Source organism: Leptonychotes weddellii, chromosome 4 (genome assembly GCF_054177405.1).
Source record: "Leptonychotes weddellii isolate Sample4059 chromosome 4, ASM5417740v2, whole genome shotgun sequence".
In the NCBI taxonomy this organism is placed as follows: domain Eukaryota; kingdom Metazoa; phylum Chordata; class Mammalia; order Carnivora; family Phocidae; genus Leptonychotes; species Leptonychotes weddellii.
This window is the reverse complement of record NC_138372.1, coordinates 70,090,958-70,118,696: the sequence shown is the minus strand read 5'-3', so window position 1 is coordinate 70,118,696 and position 27,739 is coordinate 70,090,958. Positions and strand designations below refer to the sequence as shown.

Sequence of the window (27,739 nt, the reverse complement as noted above, 5' to 3'; positions counted from 1 at the left end):
AACAAAGACAGGGATTGTGTGTGGTTTACCTTTTAGATAGGGAAAGAATAGCTGACATCTAGTAGCACTTAGCCCTTTGAGTTCCCTAAACTCTTTACTTCTAGTGTATGAATTGCTTTATGCTTTAAAATCCACTTAAATTCAAATTGCTCACCAGTGCAACTAGGAAAAAGAAGGTGCTAATTACAAAGCACTTGGTACCTCACTCTTCCTAATGGTTGTGAAGAACTTAGTTTCTACATCTAAGCTAGACTGATCATTGAAGAATTTCAGTGTGACTGTTAGCAACATATTCATTTAAACAAATGACGCACAGGTGTTCTACAGGAATGCTACCTGTATTGCATAGTGGTAGAACAAATTTCCATTCATATGCTGCCTAAGTGTCAAAGGTTAAATTATTGGGTTTTCCTTTGTTTTTTCACCAGAAGTATTTGTTGAGTTTCTACTATGTGCCAGGCTCTTGACTGAGATAACTAATAATTTATAAGATTTTTCTATTCCAGATTTTGGTTATTTAGTTTTTTTGAATTAGCCATTCTTAACTTGATTTCCTGCAGTTCTTTACTTATTAGATTCTTCTTCTGAGCATAAGCAAAGGAATACTCTGGACCCAAGCAGGATTTTACTTTTAAAGAGGCAGGTTACAAGAAGCAGAAACCAGTGGCTTGAATGAGATTTATCTAGGCTTCTCATGGTTTTTAATTTTCTATATGACATTTCTGTTAGCATTGCCACTTGACTACTGTAAGGAACTGTGTTCACTGGTTTTGTAATAGTAGCATCTGTTCTTTTGGAATCTGGACTTTGAACAACTCATTTCACAGAATCCTTGAATAGCCAGTTCCTATTCTCTCTTACCTGGAATTTTTCAAGGGATTTCACATGACAGGTTAACAGAAGAAAAGCCATTTGTGTAACTCTTCTGTTACATTAGTTTCCCTCCCCCTTGGATCCCTAGAGATAAACTCTTACCTTCTCTTCCTGCTAATTGACCAGCAGCACCCTGGAATATTGTCATCCCTTTGTCCAAAGGAATGGTGTAGTTGTATTCAAAAACCAATAAAATGTTATGTCCTGTCATTCCTACCTACAAAAAATAGCTTTTTTCCCTTTATTAAATTATATTTTTTAGAATAAGTGATTAAAGGAGAAGTCAAGTAATTGAAGTAATTGCAAGAACAGCACAAAAATTTTGATCCACTTTTAATATAAAAATCTTTTTCCCTTTTTAATCACATTTTAAAATAAGTTATAGGAGAAAATGTAAAATTCAAAAAAAAATGTGAAGAATAGTTAGCATTATGTTTCCGGTCCATTTGTAAAGTTATGTGAGATATTCTGGATTTACATTTATTTCTTAGTAAAATAAAAATTGTTGTACATGCAATACAGGTTGAGTTAAAAAATGAGAATTGAGCTTTTTTGCCCTTCCATATGTAGGGCCAGCATATAATTTTAAGAGCTATTTATTATGTATTTGCTATAAAATTGATTTCTCATTGACTTTTTATTATGTTGTTGTTGATTCTTTACTAAGTTTTCAAAGCATGTGAGAATAATGGAATAGTAATCAGATGGAAACTTAATTTAATGATCTTAAATAAAAGGTTATAATTTTCCTGGAAATAAGGAAGATTAATAGATATGAAAATAATGTACTTAGGATTGTAAGACGAAAGATTACCATTGTAAAAATTGGCCAATTTAGTAATTTCAAGTTTAGTTATATTCTCTCAGTTCTAGTTTGGTATATGATAAAGCATTTGAAAAGTAGTACAGGAAGAATGTTACTGTTGTTAAAGACCCAGCTGCAAGTTAGTGCATGCTTCAGGGAATACAAATGAATGTAGACTTTTTCTAACTTGGTTTAGACGGTCTGACCTCTCTAGAAGTATGTATTTATATTTTAGAATATATATGAAATGTTAAGTCTTTCTCTTCCCTTTTTTAGCCTTAGATTGTAAGCAAAAGAAATCAAGGTCAAGATCTGGAAGCAAGAAGAAAATGCTAACATTACCTCATGGTGCTGACGAGGTTTACATTCTCCGATGCAGGTATATGCTTATATTGCCATATCTGCTCAGTTTCTTCAGATTTTGCTTTGAGACATATTAGGGATTTTTAATTTGTGGCAGAAGGTGCATTCTCAGCTATCAAGTTATAAATGAACTTTTGGAGACAGGCTTAAAATATTACTTAGCTCATAATACACTATTTCATAACTGATGAATAAATTTTTTGTATCTCAGAACTTCAGTGATACTGTGATTTATGAAAGTAGCTTTTTTTGTTGTATCTTACTTAGTTGCTTTGTTTGGTTTACTTTGATTTGGTTTGAATTTTTTTTTATTTGGCTTGAGTTTCTGCTTCTTGGGACTACATTTCTCTCCACTCATACTTTAAGTATAGCTATGCAAACTTATTCCCACCTCCTTGTATTCTCATCCTCATGAGGTTTATGGAATTCTGAGTTGGGGAAGGGTCTTTTGAAAAGAATGGTACATTTGGAATTATAGTTGTTTTAAATGTATTGAGATGGATAGGTATTAAGACCTTTTAATTAATTTTAATTTAATAGTATTTCCACCTCTACAAATATTACTACAGGTAATATAGCTGTTAAGCGTGTGAATTGGCAGTTTTATATTATATTAAATCATTTTGACTTTATATGTATTTAAAAACTGTTGTCAAGTACTCCAGTATATGATAGTATCTCCAAGATATAGTAAAGTCTACTTCTTATGTTTATGGATTTTATGTGAATTGGTTTTAAATAAAGGGAATTGGTCATGTTAAGAGAACTGTTATCAACTTCTTCTATAGGTTTTGTGGCCTAGTCTTTCGTGGACCATTGTCTGTTCAGGAAGACTGGATTAAGCACTTACAACGACACATTGTAAACGCTAATCTTCCACGGACTGGAGCTGGCATGGTGGAAGTCACGTCACTACTTAAAAAGCCTGCCTCCATTACAGAAACTTCATTTTCTCTACTAATGGCAGAAGCAGCTTCATAGAACAAGGAAACCTTTTAAATAGCAAATTTAAATTGGATGTAAATTTGAAATTCTTTGTCTTTTTTTTTTAAAGCCACGTTAAATTATCCGTTTATAAATACTAAAGCAGGAAAATGGGGAAAAGTGAATTACAGTGACATCAGAGCAAACTGAGTACTTCAAACAGTAAGTAGTCTATATATTTTATATAGGATGGAAGATGTGTTTTTAAGGCTTACTAAGTTTTTGTCAATTAACTATGTTCACTCAACGAAAAATCAGTACATGTAAGCAGTCATTAATAAACTGTTGCACATGGATAACTTAAAGACAGACTTATTGGAAAATTACATTTTCTGCAGTGTTACCGGAATCAAGGTTCTGTTTATTCCCCACAAGACTTGCATTGAAAAATAAGATATTATATTTTGTTTGTATGTATTTAGTGTTTTGTATAATACCAGGAACCGCTAAACTAAATTTACTCAACTTAGGGCATTAAATATCATGTACTTCATAGTTTGAGACTGTTCACTCAAATAGGGCAGAGTACTATTCTATCTAGATGTGTAAGTGTTTTTTTAAAATCACATGGAACGGTTTTTTTTATACTAAAAAGTGGAGGGAGATTTGTTTAAACAAGTATTTCTAAAAGAAATATGTACATAGTCCTGGAAATTATTTGTGGTAAGGAAATATTCTTTACTCCAGTTGCATTTCTCAGACAATAAAGTGGTGCATCCATGCTACCTCCTACTTTGTCAACAAAGATGCTATTTACCCTTTACATTTTTGTATCATAATAGATTTAAAAAATCTAATGTTCTTTATTGCAAGACATCCTTTTGTTAACAGATTTGTTTCTTTTTAATGTTTTACCTAAAATCTGACATGCTTACAGGACAGGTTTGCCTCTTACTTTATTTAACATTGTAGAAATGTAATTAATAAACAATGCTCACTACACAACTTAGAATAGGCTTTCTCATTTATATTCCAAATTTGATCAGTTAGCAAAACTTAATACACCAATTGAAATATTTCTACATATGATGAGAATGTTTACAATTTAAATTTTAGAACTTGTTTTGGATGTGATTATATGTACGAAAATCGTGTAACACTATGCTCATGCTAAGAACCGACATAACGGAATTACTGAAATAAATGTGCTGTGAGGAATGGAAAATATGGTGCAGATGTCTTGGTCATGATAAATTGTGATTCTTTTAAACTCTTTCCAAAAACAAATTATTTCTTTTAACCTGCAATCAGATTCCTTTACAAATAACAGTTTTGTATGCAAGCACCATTTCATTTTATTTCATGTAGTATGGCTAATACTATAGTTGAAACAAGGATATGCATTGATAATTTTCTTCGTATGTAAATAAAGTTAAAAACAGTTAAAATAAGGAGTATTTTGGTAGAGTATATACATACCTCACTGCCAGTGAAATTGCTTTCCTATGGTATATCTCCTTACCAGAAAAATCTCTAAATAAAAAAAGACTTAAAGAAAATTATAATGTCTATATTGTGAAACATTTCTTATTTTTATCACTGGTGGAAATAGTCCACTTGAGGTTGTGTTTTATTTTATTTAAATTGTGTATACTTAGCAGGTTACTTTATTCATATACTTTATACATGAAATTCGGAAGTTGGATTAGATGGATCATTCTCAACCAAGGGTCTCCTGATCTCTGGGGTACCAGATAAGGGGAAAGTACTTCTAAGTTATTTTTATTTTTTGAAATGCCTAACAGAAACTGTATTTCTCTATGAAGATGAGACTAAAATTTCAAATTTCTTTACTTCCGACTGAAATTATACCAAGTCTGTATATACTAGTTGTCTCTTACTGAGCATGTTTCATTGATAGTTATAAATGAATATATTTTTTAAATTGGAAGAGTTACTTACATAGCAAGTAGAGTTCAGAAATTTAAAAAAGCTACAGTTTTGGGGGGACAAGACTAGCCATCACTACATCCCCTTTCAGCTCTAATTTTTATAATTCTGTGATTTTATTAAGCAAACTATCAAGATATAAGAATACAAGTAGACTAGGTAGTTTGACCACAGATTTTATAAGCAAATCTAGATTAAATTTTTTATATTAAGCTATTTAAAACGAGAATTTCTTTTTCTACATGTGAGAAGAATTAAATAGAATAATTCAAATTAAAAACAGTAAACTAGAGGGATTCCTGGAAAGTAAATTAAACAAAAAACATTTTTCATGGTAAAGATATTTGGGTTTCAAAATTTTAAAAATTCTTTGGAAGCAAAGTTTATCTTTTATTTGACAACTAGAGAGTTAAGACTTATTTTCATTTGGCTTCCACTAGAAAAGAAATTATATTGTCTCAAGTTACATGGTATCAAAATATGGCATGATTCAATATTAAGTATTGCCTAATTTTCTTTTAATTCTTTTTTTTTTATCATTACCTAAAATATTTGAGCTTCTTTAGTATTAGAGCTTTTTTCTTTTTTAAAAAATCTGGTTAAAAGTGTTTATTTAGTAGCATCAAGACAAAAAAGTTAACTTCTCTAAAACTAGTATTTTCTACTGTGCTTCTTTAGAATATATTAGAACCTTGGTGTAGCTAATATCTCTGTTTTGGAGTTCACATTTAATTATGGGTTAAGGAGATGATTGTTTTTCAGTAGTAATTTAATAGACTTTTCTTATAACCTCTCAAGAACTGTATAGTTAGAACCTATTAGTCTAAAAGATAGCTTTGATTTTTTTTTCCAAAGAAAGTTTAGTATATGCTCATTTTGGAAATATTATGATAATGAAAAAGTAAAAAATGGGGGACATTACCTTGGTAAAATCACTCAAAGACATTTACTTGTAACAGCTTATTATATTTCTCTTGTCTTACTGTTTCAGTGTACTTGTGATTGTATGTATTACAATGTATACTGTTTTCCCAGTTTTAAATTTGAGTGGTGCGTTGTCTAGGCTAACCTTTGAATATTAGATCTGGAGCATTTTCCAGTACCAACAACAAATTCTCTGATTCCCCAGGTACCAACTAGGTATCCAGGAATGGGATTCAATTTTGACATTAACTACATAGAGTTAGCAGCAGACTCATTGGGCTAAAGAGCTCAGTCCCCACACTTCAGATGCCAGTCACAAGTACCAGGTCACTTGTACTTCTGACCAACTGGCTATAAGTTGGGGGTTCCTACGACACCCTCTTCAAACTCAATAATTTGTTGGAAGAGCCTGCAGAACTCAGGAAAACACTTGACTATGCCAGTTCATTATAAAGGACATAACTCAGGAGGTGCCTGGATGGCTCAGTCAATTGAGCGTCCAGCTCTTGATTTTGGCTCAGATCATAATATCAGGGTCCTGTGATCGAGCCCCACGCCAGGCTCTGTGCTAAGTGCAGAGGTTGCTTGTCCCTCTCTCCCTCTGCTCCTCCCCTCCTCCCTCCCCGACACTCTCTCAAATGGATAAATAAATAAAATCTTTAAAATAAATAAAGGACATAACTCAGGAATAGACAAATGGAAAGAGATGCAAGGTATGCAGGGAAGAGGGTGGCATGGAGCTTCCCTTCCCTCTCTGAGTACACCACCCTCCCAGCATCATGATGCTTTTACCAACCTGGAAGCTCTTTGAAGCCCATTGCTTAGAAGTTATTATGGAAGTTTTGTTACATAGGCATGATTGATTAAATCAAGTAAATTGATTAAATCATTGGACATTGGTGGTTAACTCAATCTCAAGCTCTTTTCCCCCTCCCCGGGGGTCTTGGCGGGGCCAGGGTATGGGTAGTGGGGAGGGGTGCTAAAAGTTGCAATCCTCTAATCATGCCTTGGTTTTTCTGGTGACCAGCTCCCATCCTGAAGCTATTTAAGGGCCCCCAGCCACCAGTCATCCTATTATTCGTCCAAGTTCAGCTGTTACTCATTTTAAAATAAGCTGTTCTATATTTCCTGATTACTTTTAATATATTTACTTGATTTTATCTCTAGTTTTCTAAAGTTTTACTATATGGATGGAAATTTCTTTTTTATTATTGTCAAGTTTGGGATCTCTACTGGGTGTTAGAAATTTCCTAGCTATTGTCTCCCAGCTATTTCTTCTGCCTCATTCTCTCTTTCTTTCGAAACTAAATGTATGTTAAATCCTTCTCACTGTGTCCTCTAGGTTTTTTACCATTTCTTCTCAGTTTTCTGCCTGTTGGTGCTACATTTCAGATAATTTCTTTTGACCCATCTTCCAGTTTACTCATTTTCTCAGCTACTACTAAACCGCATTTACTGAAGTCTTAATTTTGGTTGTAATATTTTTCAGATCTAGAATTTCTCTTGGTTCTTTTTCAGATATGCTTTTTATTGTTTCTAGTAGCCTATGTGGCTGTTACTTCCTTAAATATGGTCTGCATAGTTATTTATATATTCTCCCACTGATAATTCCAAATAATTGTGGGTCTGGGCTTATTCATAGCTGCTTTTCCTGCTTCTTGTTTATGGTATCTTGTTTTCTTATGTGCCTAGATGCTTAACAATACATTATTTTAAGACATTATATTTGGAAACTATTCTAGAACTGTTTTGAAGCCTAGGATAATATCTTTTCCCATAGGATTTTCATTTACTTCTCTTGTTTTTTAATTTTATTATGTTATGTTAGTCACCATACATTACATCATTAGTTTTTGATGTAGTGTTCCATGATTCATTGTTTGCATATAACACCCAGTGCTCCATTCATACGTGCCCTCTTTAATACCCATCACCAGGCTAACCCATCCCCTCACCCTGCTCCCCTCTAGAACCCTCAGTTTGTTTCTCAGAGTCCATAGTCTCTCATGGTTCGTCTCCCCCTCCGATTTCCCCCCCTTCATTTCATTTACTTCTGCCAGATGAGTGGGGGTTCTACCAGTTTAGGACACCTTAAACCCAAATTCAAGATTTCTATTTTCCTAGTCTACCAGATGACCCAAAGTCAGGCTATCTATAAGAGCTAGATCATGGGAAAGTTCATATACCTCTGGTTCACCTTTTACCCTATGAATATAGTTTGTTCTACTAGCTCCATGCAGCCATCAAAATTGCAACTTAGTTTCATAGCTATTTCTTCTAGATAGGATATACCCTCTGGGCAAAAATAAAAGGCTTTATTACTGGGTGGTCCCACAGGGTTTCTTGTCTTCTCTTAGAGTGTGACTTGGCTAATTCTTTACTCTCATGTTATTTCTTTGTTTGCTTATATGATATTTTTGTTTTTATTAATCCAACCTTTTTAGTTGACCTCAGTGAGAGAAATTATTGAGATGATGTAGTCTACCATTTTCAGAAGCAGAAGTCCTTATATAAATTTCTGGGAGAGGGGGTTTTGTGTGTTTTTTTCAATTCTGTTTTCCTATAAGAGTTCTAGGGGCACCTGGGTGGTTCAGTGGGTTAAAGTGTCCAAATCCGTTTCAGCTCAGCTCATGCTCTTAGGATTGTGGGATCAAGCCCCACATTGGGCTCTGCACTCAGCATGTAGTCTTGATTGTCCCTCTCCCTCTGCTCCTCCCCCTGCTCGCAAGCGCTCTTTCTCTCTCAAATAAATAAATTTTTTTTTTAAAAAAAAAGAATTCTTATATATAGTGTACATCCAGTCACACTGAATGATTAAATGAATAAGCTATTATTTTAAAGCAAATGTAAATACTTTATGGGATACATCCTCCTTGTTTTTCTTCTTAAAAATAAATTTGTGTTATTTTTTAAAGTTTTTATTTAAATTCTAGTTAGTTAACATACAGTGTTATATTACAGGTGTACAATATAGTGATTAAACACTTTCATACAACATTCGGTACTCTTCACAAGTGCCCTCCTTAATCCCCATCACCTATGTATTCCATTCGCCCACTCCCCTCCCATCTGGTAACCATCAGTTTGTTCTCCATAGTTATGAGTCTGTTTCTTGGTTTACTTCTCTCTTTTTTTTTTCCCTTTCCTCATTTGTTTTGTTTCTTAAATTCCACATATGAGTGAAATCATATAGTATTAAGTGTTTTGCTCTTCCAGATGTATTTTAGAATTAGTTTGTCAAAAAAAGAATTAGTTTGTCAAATTCCTTTTGAACTCTGAGATCTTGCTTAGACCTGTACTGAATTTATGAAGTAATTTGTGGAAAATGGGAAGATAAGGGTCCTTTTTAGGAATTTGGTATTTTTAGGAATATGGTATATTTTTCCATTTATCTTCATGTCTTACAGGAAAGTCTTACAGTTTTCTTTATAAAGAATTACACATTTAAAATTTGTTTCTATATATTTTAGTTTTTTTGTACCAATGTGAATGGATTTTTCTCAAAATTTTTAGTTGAATGTTGCTGATATAAAGGGAAAGTACTGATTCTCTGTGTGGCAGTCATTTATATCCTCTCACATTGCTGAACTCTTTTATTCTAGTATTTTTTCATCTTTTTGACATTTCTGTAGCCAATCGTATCATCTGCAAATTGTGATATTTTCTCTTTCTTTTCAGTATTTATCCTTAGCCTTTTTCTTGTGTTCTCACATTATCAAGGACCTCCAGTACAATATTGAATATTAGTGGTGATAGTTCGCATTCCTGTCTTGCTTCTGATTGTATTGGAGATACTTTTGTTTCATCATTAAATATAATTTGCTGGGAGTTACTTGTAGACACAGTTTATTGAGTTAAAAAGAGTTTATTTCTTATTGGATAAGAGCTTTTTATTTCTTTTAAATAAAAAGTGGACTCTCAGTGTTAACACGTTTCTTCAGCCTCTGTTGAGATTTGCATGGGATTTTTCTTGTTCAATCTGTTGATGTTAGTAAAAAAACATTAATAGACTTTTAAACATTGAACCATCCTTAAATGTCTCCTTAGTCTTGATGCTTTGCTTCATACTGTGAACTTAATTTGCTTCTATTTCATTAAAGAATTTTTTGATGTCTATCTATTAGTGATATTGGACTTTAGTTTTCTTCTGCTGTATTTGTCTGGATTTGGTACTCAAGTTATGTTAACCTCATAAAATGAGTTGGGAAGTTTAAATTTGCCTATGCTCTGAAAGGATTTTCTTAACATAGGCAATTTTGCTTTCTTAAAGATTTAATAGTACTCATCCATAAACTCATGGGCCTGTTAGCTTTGAGAGAGATATCTTTTGATTACTTTTACTATTTCTTTTATAATCATAGGTTAGTTTTTTTCCCTCTCTGAGGCAAGTTTAGTTATATTTTCCTAGAAGAATACCTATTCTAGATTTTCTAAAATTTTGGAATAATTTATACATAGTATTCTCCTACAAGTTGTTTAATCTCCATATCTGTCATTGTTTCCTCACATTACTAATGTTTACTTCAAGCTTAGCTTTTTTCCTTAATTAAACTTACTGAAGGTTTTATCTGTTTTTGTTAGTCTTTTCAAGAACGTCTACTTGGTATTTTTTTTCATCACCTCTATTTTTCTACCTTCCGCAACTTAAGGCGTATTTTCATTGAGCCTTTTGGTTTCTAATGACCATACATAAGGCTATATGTTTTCACATGCACATCAAATTTGATCATGTCCCGTGGATTTAGATATATAGAGCTATCTTCGTTATTTATTACTTTATGTTTCAATTTCAATTTCCTTTTTAGCCAATTTCTACGTTTGAAGAATTTGTTGAAATTTTCTGTGTGGCCTAAGATACATAGTTACTTGTTGGCAATATCGTATGTGAGAAAACAATGTATAAACTCTGAGTTTTGGGGTACAGAATTATATAAATATATAGATATATTTGTGATACGAATCATATATTAAAAACATACTATGTACATAATGTTATGTGTGTCTATATGTACACAGGATGTATATATATGTATATTCAGGATTTAAATGATGCCATTTAAATTATATTGTACTGATATGTCATGTACTTCACCTGCTAGATTCTGTGAAAGGTATGTTAGGATCCCGGTATGATTGCTACTATGTCTCTTTCTCTTCATTCTCAGTTTTTGCTTTCTATATTTCCTGTCACTGTTCTTGAATATAACAAGGTTCATGATGATTATTGAATCTACTTGAATGCAATAGAAGCACCCCAAAAAAGCCCTATTTTTAATTTTTATTACTTACCTGATATGCTTTTTTCCCGTCCTTTCTAATGTCATTTTATTCTAGGTTTGCCTTTTGTCAATGATATATAGCTTGATTTTCTTATTATTTCACCCAGTTTGAGATGAATAGATGAATATAACCATTCATATTTTTATGCTTATGTATATTTATACTTTTCTGCCCATATTATCTTATACTTTCTATGTATTGTATTTTCTTAATGTTTCTTTTCCTTTCCTATCTTTTATTGAATTTGAGTATTCTTTGTTAATTATATATATATTACATATGATATTTTACATATATATTGGTATTGAGGTCATATAGGACAAAGAAAAATATCTCTTTCATTTAATACAGTTTCTAGATTTTCTTAGAATTTTTTTCTTTTTTCAAAATAAGTCTTTGCTATGGTCTCTGTTTTGTTTCCCCCACCCCACCCACCACCACCAAATTCTTACGTTGAAATCCTAACCACCAAAGGTGATGGTATGAGTAGGTGGGGCCTTTGGGGCTGATTAGGTCATTAGTAGAGCCCTCCTGAGCAAGATTAGTGCTTTCATAAAAAGATTTCTAGCCCCTTCCACCACATGAGATATCTGTGACTTGTAAGAGGGCCCTCACTACAGTCTGACCATGCTGGCATCCTGATCTTGGACTTCGAGCCTCCAGACCTATGAGCAATAAATGTTTCTTGTTTGTTTATAAGCTGCCCAGTCTGTGGTATTTTTTTATAGCAACCGGAATGGACTAAGACTTTAATTTAAACTAAGTCTTTAATCCATTTGAAATTTATTTTTGCTTATAGTGTAGTGTAGGAGTCTGTTTCTCTCTTCTTCCAAAATGGATAGATAGCTATACCAACACCAATTTTTTATACTGTTTTTTGTCCAGCAGAATTGAACTACTACTTTTGTCACATATCAAATCTCAGGTAACCTGGGATCTGCATCTGGAATCTCTGTTCTGTTCAACTGTTTTTTATTTTGTTTTGTTTTTGTCTTTTTTCTAAGTCTATACTAAACAAATACCATATTTATTTTATTACAGCGGTTTTTTTAGGTTTTATTCTGATAACTGGCAGAGCAAAATTCCCTGTCCCTCTTTAGAATATACTTACCTTCTTTACTCTTCTCTCACAGTGAGATCTTTAGAGTGATTTTACTGCCTTTCTCTTCTGCTTCAGAAGTTTTAATTCCTATTTTCATAACATTGAAAAGTCTGACCTTATCCATTTATGTTTAATTTAACATGGCTAGCCAGTGTTTCCATTACTCTTATTCCATCTTGAGGTCTCTTTTTAGTTTCTTTTTTACTTTTCCTCTGAAAGGTGAATAATAAATTTACTGAGTAAAGGCTCCTCAGAGGCAGTCCTCTTCTCTCAGGATGGATAGATGCTATTTGTCTCAGGGTGCATAGATGAGCTATTTCGTTGCCAGTCTGAGTTTTTTTCTATTAGTTAACTTGCTCTTTCTACCTGGATGTTTATAAGATTGTCTTTTATCCTTAGAGTTCTAGAACTTTGCCAAGCATGTCTAAATGTGTGCTTTTCTCATCAGTGCAACCTGGAACTTAGCAGAATCCAGGCTTTCTCTAACTCAGGTAAAATTTTCTACTTATCTGTTGAATAGTTTTATTTTTTCCATTTGTTTTTTTTCTCCTTCCAGAATTCCTATTATCTGCATTTTGTATTTCCTTGACCTATTTTTCAAATCTTCACCCTCATGATTTCCATTTACTTATGTTTGTCTTGTACTTTGAAATATTTCTTGCACTTACAGTGAATGACATCCCCTTAAATTCATTTAAAATTTTGTTTCAAAATAAAGTAAAATTTTGTTTTAAAAATAATGTTACTAAGCTTTTAGACCTGTGTGTGCACTACACTTGAATCTCCTTAAATGTTGTGGTTTATTTTCATTTATGTTTTCATCTTCTCTAGTATTTCTGTTTTACTGAGTACATGTTTTGATTACTTTGCTGATTTCCTCTCTGGTTGCTGGGCTCCTTAAATGGGTTGTTTTGTTTTTCTTTTTCTTTTTGTTTTTTTCTTAGCTCAGGGGGATCAGATCTGCTTATTGAGATATGGGGATATCCTTTATATTAATAGTCCTCCAAGTAGTGAAAAGTGAAGTGACAATCCCTTGCTGAGGTACCTGAAGGATATCCCTGATGTCTCTCAGTTCTCTGTAAATCTCTCCATCTCCAGGGCAGGGACGATTCAGTCTACCATTCAGTTCCCTTTAGGCTTGAAAAAGATATAATATGCTTATATAGGGGCCAGATATCTCTGATTATCAAGCTGTTCATAGAATCCACTGATACAGAAGAAAGTTCTGTATCAGTTCCCTTTTCTTTCAGATAGGATTCCAAGCGAGCCTCATGTCTCACATTTACACCAGTTATCTCTTAAGTCTCAGCAGTCATCTGGCTTAGAAAAAACTAAAAGTTTTTTAATGGTGTTGAGAGTAGCGGCAAAGGAAATTCTGTTAAAATCACACCTATTCTCATAATTTCCTAACCCTTAAAATTTTTAACAATTATTAATTTTTAATTAGCATTTCCTAATTTAATTAGCATCTACTAATAATCCATATCTGTGTCTCTTCCTCCACCGCCACAAGAACCTTAACATACTTTATTTTCCTCCTATTCAGCAATCTATATTTTTTCGACCCTCTGAAGTTTGGCTTCCATGTTTATTAAATTTTATTAATTATATTAAATCTCTATCCCTTTTTTTAAAAAAAGATTTTATTTATTTAGAGAGTGTGTGAGCGGTGGGGGAGGAGAAGAGGGAGAGAGAGAATTTCAAGCAGACTTCATGCTGAGCACAGAGCCCGATGCAGGGCTTGATCTCACAACCTTGAGATCATGACCCGAGCCGAAACCAAGAGTTAAGACGCCCAACTGACTGAGCCACTCAGGTGTCCCAAATCTTTCCTTTAGTACACATATTTTTATAGTCTGTGTTATAGGAATACATAAAGCACCGTGTATTCAAGTACAGTGGTTGGGTTAAAATTTCCTCTTTCAGGCAGATTCCATTTATCATCTGTTTTTTTTCAGGGATTACTCATAGTTTCTGATTAATCAAATACACTCTCTTCTTTCCCAGCACTGTTAAAGACATTTTTTTCTCTGTGTCAGTTTTTTAGGGATCTTGATCCAAACTTAAGAAACTAATCCATAAATTATTGTGAATGTATAACCTTCCTAATTTACCCAAATCACTTCTCCAGTGATTTCTTAGTCACTGGTAAACTTCAGTATGTTGCACAGTCTATAAGACATATATTTACATGAAAGCCCTTTTTTGATTACTAGGAGAAAAGTTCATATAATTGGAGTGGTATATTATTAAACCATTATGAAATCATGTTATAGCACATGGTAGTTATGTTCAAAACACTGTTCTTTTTAGCTGCCTCAAATCTTTTTTTTTCTGCATATAACTTTTATAAGTCAGTCCTTTCAGAATATCAGAACAGTGCTTCCTACTCACAGCAGTCACTAGGTATATATATTTTATAAAGATGCATAGAAAAAGATAAGAAATGAAAGTATTTTATTTTTTTAGAAACTAGTTTAAAACACAGATTTTTTTTTAAGATTTTATTTTTTTCAGTAACTTCTGTATCCAGCATGTGACAGAAACCCACAAACCCCCCCGAGATCAAAAGTCATATGCTCTACCAACTAAACCAGCCAGGTGCCCCAACAGATGATTAAAATGAATAAATTATATACCCTGTGATTTAAATATTATATTCTACTTTTTAATTTTTGTTTTTAGAAGGTGACATTTATTGTGCTCATTTTTCTTTCCTGACAGTGACCAAGCTACTAATTTGAAATGTATATTTTGGTGCTGTTTCAGAACCAAAACATTTACCAAAGGTGAAAAATATTACGTGAATGTGGTTTCCCAAGACCCCTGCTATCATTTTACATAGTATATTTAAGCCCTTTGAGGTCCGAATATTATAGATCATAGCTTATGAGACCTCTTCTCACCCAGAAGGCCAATACAGTAAGGACTTAAGGCCATTCACTGAGAAGATGGAAAAACTTATGTTCTCTCATATATAATTTTAAAGGTCCATTTTCTGTATTAGATATCTGCTACTGCTACATTTCCTATTTTGACACAGGAGGCAAATGTCCTTAAGTCTAAAGCTAACATGGCTGTTTGAATTGATGATTGGGAGCACTAGTAGAGTAGAGTGGTTTTGGGCCCATGCAGTTTAAAAGGAAGTTAATTCCTCACATAATTACTGCTAAAATCACAGGGTTCTAAATAGTAATACTGGCACAACAGTAAATTTTACTTTCGTGACCCATTTCCTGGATGATCCTCTGAATTGCCTAAAAACACATGCAAAATGTAGTATGTGCAGTTAGCAGTAAATAGAGGCAGTTAGGGCTAATTTTATGTAAGATCTACCAGTATCCTTAATAAATTCCATATTTTATTTAACTTTTCAAAGGAAAGAAAAGTCTGATCCTATTTGTTCTTCATTGCTTCTTCTAGACTCCTCCCTCTGTCCTCCCTAAAATCCTCAGCTTTGAAGCTTGTACTATCAGACCGCTCACTCCTCATGCTCGTTGCAGCCATCTAACAGTTCCCCCGGATGCCACAGCCTTGAAGATTTTTATCTCCTGGTCTGTGTCTGCAACACTACACATGTTCTAAATCTTGAAGATTTCAGTGTCCATGAGAAAGTGACACTAGAGAAAATTGCCAAAGAAGGTGAGGGAGCTAGTTATGTAATTATCTTGGGGAAGAGTGTAATGGGCTGAGGGAACAAGTGCAAATACTGAAGCAGAGCATGCTTGGTGTGCTGAAGGAACAGCAAGACGGCCATTATGGCTGGAGAAAAGCCAGGGACAAAGGAGGAGATAAAGTCAGAGAAAGAACAGAACTGGGTCATATATGGCCTCTATGCCATTGTAAGGCATACAGGATGATAAGATTTTTCTGGGAAATTTATCCTTCACTCTATTTCAGTTCTCACTCATGTCCTAAACCTTGTGTGTATCCATAATTACAGCCCCATCTTTTTTCTCAGTTCTAGTATTCCTAGTATGCGTTACCATTTCCGGTATTCCAATTTTACTCTCTTTTATACCCTGATTTCAGTAGTTCCTCAACCCCACCAGGGCCTACAGTCCAGTGACCTTATATCATTTTTTATTGACTCAGCCTCCCCAAGCCTCCTTGTTCTCCCTTGCTCCCTTATGGAAATTATATCCATCAGTCCTTCATCAAGATCACACCATTGTAATCACTCATCCCTTGTCCCTCTCTCACTTTGTGTACTCTCTTGACAAAATCTCAACCCCAGCTAAACCAGCTCTCCATGCTTATGCTTTTTTTCTCCCAATATTAAAAAAATTGTTTTTAGTAAAAACTTTTGGCCTACACTATCCTCTCCAGCTACCACCCATTGCTATTTCTCCTTTTTAAAGCAAAACTCCTGTCAAAGCTATATATAATGATCATGATAACAGTAAATAACATTTATTAAGCACTTGCTGTGTGCTAGGCACTCTTCCAAATATTTTACATATATTAATCTTATTTCGTTCTCATAGCAATCCAACGAAGTAAAAAATACCAGTTTTTACAATGAGAAAAAGGCATGGAGAACTTATTTTCCCAACTACTCACTGGCAAACAGTGAAGCTGGAATTAAAATCCAGTCAGTCTGTCATCAGAGCCTGTACTAGCCCAAAGCAAAATGTTCTAAATCTCAGGTCTCAGACACATTAGCAGCACACTCCAATTTCCAAGAGTGAGTATACCCTACCCCAAGCCTCATTCCTCATAAGCAGTAGTGTAATAGGTTGTTTGCAAAGCCATGATATTGTTAGGTGGAACTTTTCATGTAACCAGAAGTTTAAAAGTGATTTCTTCTGGGGCGCCCAGGTGGCTCAGTTGGTTAAGTGTCTTTAGCTCGGGTCATGATCCCAGGGCCCTTGGGATCGAGCCCCCACATCGGGCTCTCTGCTCAGCAGGAAGTCTGCTTCTCCCTCTCCCTCTGTCTGCCGCTCTGCCTACCTGTGCTCTCTCTCTGTGTCAAACAAATAAAAATCTTTAATTAAAAAAAGTGATTTCTTCTAGGTGAAGGACTCTTTCTCTCATGTAACCTTTTGACTTTAGTCTTTTTCGTTTCCTTGTGCTTTGCATTTCCCTCTTACTTCTGCTGTGAGTTCATTGGTAAGGGGCTCAAGGCTGCCTCTCTCTTTGGTAGAAGCTCTTGCTCATAGTGTGCCAAACAGGAACCAGATTGGGGTCCAGGGAAAAGGAGTCATAAGAAAGACTTTTCTGATCCTGATCTCTAGTTAAGAAAAAAAAAAAATCCCTAAACTGAATCAGATTAGTAATAAACACAGTTTCTTTGTCTGAACTGCCCCCTCTGCAGTTGCTACTTCGGAATCTGTGGTGTCGATAGATGGCAAATTAAAAAAAAATAAAAATAAAAATCAGGGAATCTTTGCACAATTTTCAAAGAGGAGAAAAAACCCTAATGACATGATTTTAAACTCATCAATTGGAGTTGTTTTCTTTTTAAACCCTAATCTAACATTCCTAGAGAACTTCTTACTCAGAATTAATCCATTATTAATTTGTCACTTCTTTCTTATATCATCTTTAAGAAGAGAGGAATTCAGTTAAACATTTAGTATGTTTTTAAAGTAACTACTGATTTAGAAAATTTCAAATAGTAAATCCTCAAAATCAGTTTTTAAATTTTAAGAACAAGGAAACATCAGCTGACTAACTGCCTAAAGTCATTCTAGCTGACTAACCTCATTCTTGTTGGCAGGGGTCATGTGCCCTTTCCTAAATAATTGCTGGCGAAGAGAAGAGATTTCTATGATTGGCTTTTCTGTCTTCCTGTTGAAAGAGGTTGTAGAGTCAACCACCATCCCGAAGGGGAGTGATGTTTCTTATTTGATTTTTCTTTGGTTGTTTTTTTTTGTTCCTTTTTGGAAGTTATCCTCTGGTCAGAAATAGTTTAAATCTCAGTGTAAAGAACAGGCAAGCTTTTTCCAGCTATGTTGTTGCCCCTCATACCAACCCCCTTTACCATTATAGTGTATATAGTATATAGTTCTGCCTTCCTGTAGCCACATGTTTTGATTATATTCAGCTTGCAAAAATGTTAAAATTTTATTCACACTGAATGGTCTAATATGTTCAAAGGAACTGATATTAATATGAAATCACTAAGAAAGAACAAAAGAGAATTGACCTATAAACAACCATGGCAAAATGAAGTTCTGAACATTTCCCACATGATTACTTTTCACTGTGGAAGTTTTATTTCTCAGAAAATATAAAGCTGAATGATCTTGCCAAACCAGCCTAAACTTGATGAACAAACTCCATTAGCCCCTTAAGACTAATATCTGAACCAGTTACCTCTTCAGTTCTAAAAAATGTATATAACTTGATAGAGATTTGGCTTAAGAGTCTTAAATCCTATATGCTTTGGGTGAGTTGATCCCTTTTACTAGAATCTCTCTGCCTCAGGGGTTTAGTCTTAATTACTTTTAGTAAATAAACTATCTTCATATAAATGGTTTAAAGAAAAGCAATATTATCAAGGATTGTGAAGATAAGGAATATAATTTAACAATCTAAAAACCCAAGGTTTTACTGTGATGTATCCAGTTGTACCTGTGTTGGATGTTGCTACTTCCTACTGCTGGAAAAGGCCTTTTATGTGTGTTCAATGTAAACACTAATCCTTATAGCAAGTCCTTCAGGTTAATGCCAATAGTGTGTATGAGGATAAAATCATATTTATAATATGTAATACTCCAGAAGGATTATGTATTGAGTAGGAGCTGTAGAGTACATGAGAGGTTTGACAAGGCTGAGCAGGTCAGAGAGTCTAACTTCTGAAAGTAGAGATCATAGAGTTGAACTAGCACTACAGAGTATTAGGAAGCAGATTTCAGTTTAGAGCAGTTTCAGACTCAACCTAGTGGGGATGCTTAAAGAGCCAACCAGGAGAAAAACAAAAACGAAAATCTTTGCTTCTTTATATGGACTTAAGGGAGGTGTTCCAGGAAAAAAATGTGTTAAAACTCATACCGGAAGGAAGAAGACTTCTGATCCTATGTTTTCTCTGTCTTTGCCACTGGTTTTCACACAACTACTTTCTCTGGTACTAACTGTCAGAAATACCCAAATGACAAATACAACTTCAGTTGACTTTTTTTTATTGAATAAATACAACTTTTTTCCCCTGACTGTAAGAAAGAAGAAAATTCTGCAGATAGAAGACCTTTTCCCATGGTTTTAGAAAAAAGAAAATGGGTAGTATTTCTCACTATGGTCAGTTGATGATGGTGAAATGAGGAGGAGGAGGAGGTGGACAAAGACGGGGACGATGATGATAAAAGCATTTTGAAGATTAGTGGCTATTAGGGGAAGGAAGTTGGGAGTAGTGGAAAGAATACTAAAGCAAATATTGTAACTTGATTTTTAGGTCTGGGTTGTTCCCTACCTTAGTCAAACATAAGACTGAATTCATATTAGTTTTCTTATCAGTAGGAAGTGGACTATATGATCTCTTGTCCTGCCCCTAAAATTCTGTAATTACAACAGCAAGTGTCTGTGCTAATGCTAATAAAATAGACTGAACAGTATCAAGAATATGAAAAACATTATATAGAATAAGGTGTCCTTTTATAATTAAGTTAATGTTTAATTAGAGTAGGTTTATGTAACAAAATTTTTTTTTCTAGAACCTCTCTACCTCAGAGAGGGTTGCACAGTTCATTTTGGCGAAGAAAAGGCAGAACTGATAGCACATCATATTGCCACATGGAGGCTAACAATTAGACATAAAGCCAGACAAAATCACAAGGAGAGCCATAAATAAAAGAGAGTCTTAATGTGATTTAAATACCGTGACTGAGTTGCATTCAGTGTCAGCCTGGTCACCAAGTCCAATGCGATATCATCCTCTATAGAGATGTATTCTAGCAAAAGACTTCTGCATCCACCATCTGGCCCCTAACTCAGGGAGCACATCTCACTGAATGACACATAACCCAGTGGGATGCACCAAATTTGCTTAAACATGAGCACATCCTCTTCTCATAACAAAGGCTGAAAATGACTCTAATTTTATATTCTGTAGACTGTTGTGGAAATTACTAAAACAACAGTCTTCTGGGGAGGCCTATAAACATTCAGTGGTCTTGTTTTCATTGTCACAGCCATAATTTCAAGAAATATTGTAAATTTCAGCTTAAATTGAGAAGCAAATTAGATGTGCTTTAAATTTAAAAATTCATTCTTTATGTGGTTAAAAGAACCACATAAAGAGGTAGAAAAGAACTAAACTGTTTGTGACTAGACAGTTTGACCTTCCGAACAGAAGAGTTTGAGCAGAGTTCCTAGAGTTTCTATTCTCTGTCACAACCTTCAGGGAAGTGTGCCAGGTGAGAGCTATACTCAAGAGAAATTTCTCTGAGGTTCTGGTTTTTTTTAGTTTATACCTTAAACTGTGATTTCAGACATGTTCAGAGTAAAAGCAATCATATCCAGTATTTCCTGTCTCTAAGATAGTCTGCTGGGCTTCTTTTACTCTGTATTACTTTAGAATTATTTTACACTTGAGAAGGAATATTATGATTTGCCTAAATGGAAAGTATTTTTCCTTTTAGTACATGTTTGGCATTCCTTAGAAGGTTAAATATTTTATTAGCTTTTGGGAAGGAAGGATACTATTTTATAGCCTCTTCTCAATTATTTGAAAAGCACCCCAAATCTACAGATCCCAAGTTAATCCTGAAGACTTTTTGATGGTCTGGGGTACCCTGGCCGATAAATATAAATGCTACAGAAGGGGCAGTATGTGGAAATAGGGATAAAATTTAAAATAACCATTTTTCTTCAAGTTATATAAAACTATAATGCTTTGTTGGAAAACCTTATGCAAGAACTGAGCCACAATTAATAAAAGGAAAAGGAAACAGAAATATCATTCTTTAGACACAGCAAACTCAAAGAGGAAGGAAAAATAATCTCTTTAAAGATGAGAAGAAAAGGTATGGAAGTGTTGAATCCCTATATTGTACACCTGAAACTAATATTACACTATAGAAATTAACTAGAATTTATTGTTTTTAAAGATTTTATTTATTTGAGAGAGAGCAAGAGAGACAGGAATAGGGGGAGGGGCAGAGGGAGAAGCAGGCTCCCCGCTGAGCAGGGAGCCCTATGTGGGGGCTCGATCCCAGGACCCTGGGATCATGACCCAAGCCAAAGGCAGACGCTTAACCAACTGAATCACCCAGACACCCCAATTAACTGGAATTTAAATAAAAACTTTTTTAAAAGTTTAAAATGATATGAGATGGAAGAAATATTCATTAAGTGCTAATGCTAAATTTCATGTAAACTGTTAATTAGAAAGTAGAGTAAAGGGTACCTGGGTGGTACAGTCAGTTAAGGGACCAACTCTTGGTTTCAGCTCAGGTCGTGATCTCAGGGTCATGGGTTCAAGCCCACGTCAAGCTCCAGGCTCTGCGTGTAGTCTGCTTAGGATTCTCTCTCCCTGCCCCCCTAAAATAAATAAATATTTTTAAAAAAGAAAGAAAGTAAAAATGGAGCATGTCACTGACTAATAAGGTAAGAAATAATATGAAATTCTGGGGAAAACTAGTTAACCTGGACTTCTTTAGGGCTATAGGATTGATAACATTTTCTCAAGTTTAAAGAATTGGCCTGAATTATTATGGAGCCAAATGATAGTGGAGTCACTATCATGAAGGGTAGTGAAGTGAATGAAGACAAGAGAGCATCATAATGCTGAGATTGTCAGATGCCCAGTAAGTGGACTTGCTATCCTATAAAACTGCTGAAATTAGTATAGGGGGAAGAAATCTTTTTTTTTTTTTTAAAGATTTTATTTATTTGAGAGAGAGAGTGAGAGAGAGAAAGAGCACAAGAGGGGGGAGAGGGAGAAGCAGACTTCCTGCTGAGCAGGTAGCCCGATGCGGGACTCGATCCCGGGATTCCAGGATCATGACCTGAGCCGAAGGCAGTCGCTTAACCAACTGAGCCACCCAGGTGCCCTAGGGGGAAGAAATCTTAATTTATAAATTTATTTAAAAATAAAAGCTGGGGTGCCTGGGTGGCTCAGTCAGTTAAGCATCTGCCTTCAGCTCAGGTCATGATCACAGAGTCCTGGGATCAAGCCTCATGTCGGGCTCCCTGCTCAGCTGGGAGTCTGCCTCTCCTTCTCCCTTTGCCCCTTCTCCTGCTCCTTCTCTCTCTCTTGCTCACCCCCTCTCTCTCTCAAATAAATAAAATCTTAAAAAAAAATAAAAATAAAACAGTAGGCTAGATAATAGCAGTTTTAACGTTTTTTAAGAATAGAGCCTATTCAGCCAGTCTAATACCAGTCCCTAAGCTTCTGTCTTGAATGTATGCTCCACCTGAATATTAAGGGCCATTATATGGAAGATGTGGACCAGCTGTTCTCTTTCTCCCCTGAGTTCCAAAAAATAAGAAATGGGCATACTCTTTAGTGTGAAGGATTTGGGCAAGAATGAGAAAGAATATTGTGAATTGAAGTGCATTGCTGAGTGAATTTTATTCTATGGAAGTCTTTTAAAAAGTCTTGCTATCTCTCAAAACACTTTAGTCTCTCTGTGACATACATAGGTAGCCCTGCAATAAGAGATGTGAATGATTACACAAGAATTAGAAAGTCTTTGGGGCACCTGGGTGGCTCAGTTGTTAAGCATCTGCCTTCAGCTCAGGTCATGATCCCGGGGTCCTGGGATCAAGCCCCGCATCGGGCTCCCTGCTCCACGGGAAGCCGGCTTCTCCCTTTCCCACTCCCCCTGTTTGTGTTCCCTCTCTGGCTATGTCTCTCTCTCTGTCAAATAAATAAATAATCTTTAAAAAAAAAAAGGGAATTAGAAAATCTTTGAGTTGGGGAGTAATTAGCCCAAACACCCAATAACACAAGAGAGAAGCATGGAAATACATAACCACAAAAAAGAGAGGGAGGGGTTGCCTGGGTGGCTCAGTTGATTAAGCAACTGCCTTCAGCTCAGGTCATGATCCCGGGGTCCTGGGATCAAATCCCACATCAGGCTCTCTGCTCAGCAGGAAGCCTGCTTCTCCCTCTCCCTCTGCCTGCCGCTCCCCCTGCTTGTGAGCTCTCTCTCTCTCTCTCTCTGTCAAATAAAATCTTTAAAAAAATTTTTTTTAATTAAAAAAATGAGAGAGACATGTACAGATCAACATAATGACAACATTTAGCTAATTAAACTCCCTGGAAATGTTCTGCTTTTGGAAAGCAAAGAAGTCTTCGTTTTTAGCATTGTCATTTGACATAGTTTTGAATTGAGTCTGATTCTCATTGGCATCTATGATCTATGTATACAGTTTCTGGAACAGCCGTTTCCTGGAGAAAATTTTCAAACAGACATTTGGCATCAGTGGAATATTTTTTTATCACACTGTCAGTGTTTTTCATAGTATAGTGTTTGACTTCCAGAAGATTCAGGCTGTCTTAGAGGCTCTGAGAACCCTAGGGTATTAGGTGAATGCCACATCTATTACACTGAGGGCTTGGATCCTGGGGAACTAGAATTCTGAGAACTAGGATGCCTGACCGAGATTGAACTGTCTGTTTATGCTGGTATAGATACAGGAAGATACCGATAGCATTTTAGCATGGAATTTTTCAACTTCATCCAAACAGCCTGTTAAAAGCCACATTCTCTTGTATCTGTAAAATCATAGATTTCAGTGTAAGAATAATATGTTCAAGAAGATATCGAGTTCTGTGCAGTGGCGTGCTGGTAAATGTTTTAAATACCTGGTTTTCCAGGCAAGGAGTGTGTGTTGCTGAGGGTGGAGGAGTGGAAGTGGGGGTGATAAGCAAGTGTCTGATTTGTAGCATTTGCCAATTTCTGTGATGTAGATACCCCCACCACGGCCAGTTGCAAGCTACCAAAATGAGATCACTGAAGCAGAGTTGGGAAGAGGTGCACAGTTGCCTCTTGCACATGAGGGGTCCTATGTCAGGTATACAATAAAACACCAAAGTTCAGAAACCTCACTCTGTGTTATTCAGTGACAGCCACCATTGTCATTATGAAGTGGAACTTCTTACTCTCACCTTGTGGCAAATGGTCTAAAAGCACGCCTAACAAACACATGGCTTCTTTGAGAGCTGTGATTTTTAAATCCTACTGAAGACTTTATTATATAACAGAAGATTCCCCCATGATACTGGTCTTTGTAGTAGTATCACCCAGCAAACTGGGTGATATTACTATAAACAGCAAATGAAATGCTTATAGGTCAACTGAACTGGTTCTTAGAAGCAGTAAGCACAACCTTCAGAATGGGAAAATCGTTTGGAGGCATGTTTATGGTATTTTTGGTGGATTTTAGTATTTTTGCACTGAGAAATAGTGTTTACTGTTCAGTTAAAGCCTGGCTGGAAACACATTTCATAGCAGTTCAGAATTTCTCTATTTGCTTATTTTTCGAACCAGAACTATGACATTAACATATCAGTTTATGGCCACTACCTCCTTTCTTCATTCCCAGACCTGCACATATTTTTGTAACCCCAGGATACATTTTATCTCATATCTTCAGTCTCTCTGTAAAAGACTCTTTGTAAAATAAAATGACACTAACTTCCCCAGTGCCAGAATTCCCAAATGCCTCGGGCTCCTGACCATAAAACAACTCTTGGGTAGGGACTGGAAAATCTAGTTGCTTTAATACTTACTTAAGAATGCCTGCTCTTTGTATTTAAAAGACAAAATCATTTGGCAAAAACCCTCCTAAACCTTCAGAGAGAAAGTAAATGGATTCTTAGAACACAGTCATTCCAATCATGGTATGGTTAATATTCATTCTAAACTGATAATGTTCAGGAAAACACTTATATTGCTATTTACAGTGAACTTTCACATGGATGTCCTCCCCACTACACAACAGTGAGTAACATTGGTAACATGAAGTGTCACTGTCCAGTTTCAGAGCCCCTGCTAATAATTAATATGTATTTATTCAACAAGTAGGTGATAGGTGCTTTCTATGGTGAGCCATTGTGGAGTCTGTCAAAATGAATTAAGACCAGTCCATTAGTATTTGACTTAAGCTGGGCAGGGTGTAGAAATGCTGACACATGTTTAGACTATATGAAATTTTTATTTTCTCTTATCACTGGGAAAGAATTTAAATTCAAATAGGTCATCACCATGGTCCTAATAAAATTTTTGTTGTTCGATTGTTTTGTTGTTTCTTTTTTTGGCTAATTGTTTAATGTAAATAATAATCACAGTTGATGAATACATCAGTAAGTCAGTGAATTTTATATACCACACATCTAAGGTCATTCTCAAGATTTACTTCTTCACTGAATTTTTTTCCTGACAGTAACAGTTAATGATAGTGTGATCCCATTCTTAATTACTGTGAGTTAGCACAGCTATTCTGCATTGCTATTGGCTAACGAATCAGATTCATTGGCTGGTTCTTACAGGGCTGACATAACATGTCACTGACAGTGACAGAGTAGAAGAGGACAGGAAGAAGGATGAAGAGGAAAGCAAACTTTAGTCAATACACTAAGACACACTAACACAACATCACAATTTGTGCCTAAGGAAGAAATGAAAAAAACATACAGAGGTCCTCCTGATCATGAGGGAGATCTTAATAAATTAAATATTAAGTTGGGGTGGGCCGGGGGAAAGCATCAGAAGGTAAGTAGAAATACAGAAGTAAATTGGGTTTTTCCACCATGTACCAATCCATTTATTTAATTCTTATTCACAATATAATTAGGTGGAACCATGTGAAATTGCTGATATTCAGCCATTTTTGACCTACAAAAATGGTCGTGGGTGTAGTTCAACCTAATAAAACTACAAATTATTGGAAACAAGGTAAATTTGTAAAATACATAGAAAAGCACACTAAATTATCCCATTGCTTCTAATAGTAGGGAACTAGAAAAACAATAATCCAGAAAAAGTTTTTTTTTAAATGCTGTAGTCAACTCCTTAACTTCAAATACCTATGGACTTTTAATCCAAAATACTCTCCATATACTTGGGGAAGATTTGAGAAAACTACACGTTTGCAGGGGTTTTTTTGGAAAGAAAGTAAGCTAGTTAAGCAGACGTTTTCTGTCAGCTCCAGAGGAATGTAACACCAAGCAGTGTTTTTCAATTTTTAAGAATCTGGAGGATGGCAACTTTAGAAAAGATCAACAACAGTCACATGCTGGTGAGTATTAGCCAGTCTTTCTGCAGTGACCATGCAAAATTTCCTCAGCTTTGGAGTCTCCCATCCATAATGTAACTTTGACCTGTGTTGCTGTTCACAGGTCCTCCACCACCCTATAGCAGGAGAGTCAATGGGGGTCTTCAAGCAAGCATTTGGGCCTGGTTGTGTCAGCCTTGCCCTGACCCATCCCCTGGGCACAAGTGGGATGTGGACTCTGAAGAGAACCACTGGGCGTGTTATTCCTGCCACTTCTCATCCATGGTTTCTGGGTCATTTGAGACCAGCTTTTTGTGTTTGCTAACAGATCTTAATATATATGTATACATGTTAATATATACATTTTTGTATGTATATAAAATACTTTATATATATATGTATATATAATGGAATATCATCTAACCTTAAAAAGGAGATCCTGCCATCTGCAGCAAGACGGATGAACCTGGAGGACATTATGCCAAGCGAAATAAGCCAGACACAGAAAGAAAAATACTGCATGATCTTATTACATGCGGAGCCTAAAAAAGGTTGGATACATAGAAGTAGAAAGTGGATTGGTGGTTAGCAAGTGGGGAAAATAGGGAGATGTTGGTTAAAGGGTACAAAATTGCAGTCCTATAGGATCAATAAGTCTGGAAAGCTAATGTACAATGTGATGGCTATAGCTAGTAATACTGTATAGAATACTGGAAATTCGCTCAGAAAATAGATTTCAGGTGCTCTGACCATGAAAAAAAAAGGTAACTATATAGAGAGATGGATATGTTAATTCGCTTGACTCTAGTAATCATGTCACTATGTATATATATGTCAAAACACCAAGTTGTACACCTTAAATATATACAATTTTTATTAAATGATAAAACAGTAACATTGTTTTTAGCCTTGAAACTACAATTTGAGCAGGGCCCAGTAGGGGAATACTCAGCCCTCTCCTACTTACTGTTAACTAGGGCTGCTCAATGACAAATCTGCTGAAAACTCATTCACTCATATGTCTGGTGGTTAATACTAGCTGTCAGCTTGGACTTCAGCTGGGCTGTTGTCTTGAACATCATCATGTGGCCCCTCCATATGTTCTGGGCATTCTTCCAAAATGGTGATTATCACCATTTATCACTCATTCCAAAAATAAGTGTCTCAAGAAAAAGCTGGATGGGAACAGCATCACCTTTTCTTACTCTGCAGCTTAGCAGTAGCCTGAAAATAACAGCCCACATTCTAGGTACCTTCGGGAGCAGAGTGGACTCTATTCACAAAGAATTGTCATTATGGGAACTGTCTGGTGGCTTTGTGGAAAAACAGAAGTTTTACATATATTACCTGAC

The 27,739-nt window shown here is 35.4% G+C and overlaps 1 protein-coding gene and 1 long non-coding RNA gene across 18 annotated transcripts in view; both read left to right on the top strand.

Annotated features, from left to right (window-relative positions):
- The window catches only part of ZNF644 (zinc finger protein 644), a 101,765-nt gene extending 97,530 nt beyond the window's left edge, over nt 1-4,235 (top strand). For 13 of the 17 annotated variants that reach the window (XM_081818768.1, XM_031021134.2, XM_081818762.1 and 10 more), the window contains 2 exons: nt 1,955-2,057; nt 2,830-4,235. In XM_081818768.1, the coding sequence (XP_081674894.1) occupies nt 1,955-2,057; nt 2,830-3,022 (296 nt within the window). In that variant the 3' untranslated portion in view covers nt 3,023-4,235. The remainder of the gene's footprint in view (nt 1-1,954; nt 2,058-2,829) is intronic. The other 4 variants (XR_014144975.1, XR_014144974.1, XM_081818772.1 and 1 more) reach the window with 2 other exon arrangements.
- A 368-nt stretch (nt 4,236-4,603) lies between these two features.
- Nucleotides 4,604-27,528, top strand: LOC145721314 (uncharacterized). Its single transcript, XR_014144983.1, has 2 exons — nt 4,604-26,411; nt 26,512-27,528. It is a non-coding gene; the product is annotated as an uncharacterized LOC145721314 (long non-coding RNA).
- The last annotated feature ends 211 nt before the right edge of the window (nt 27,529-27,739 follow it).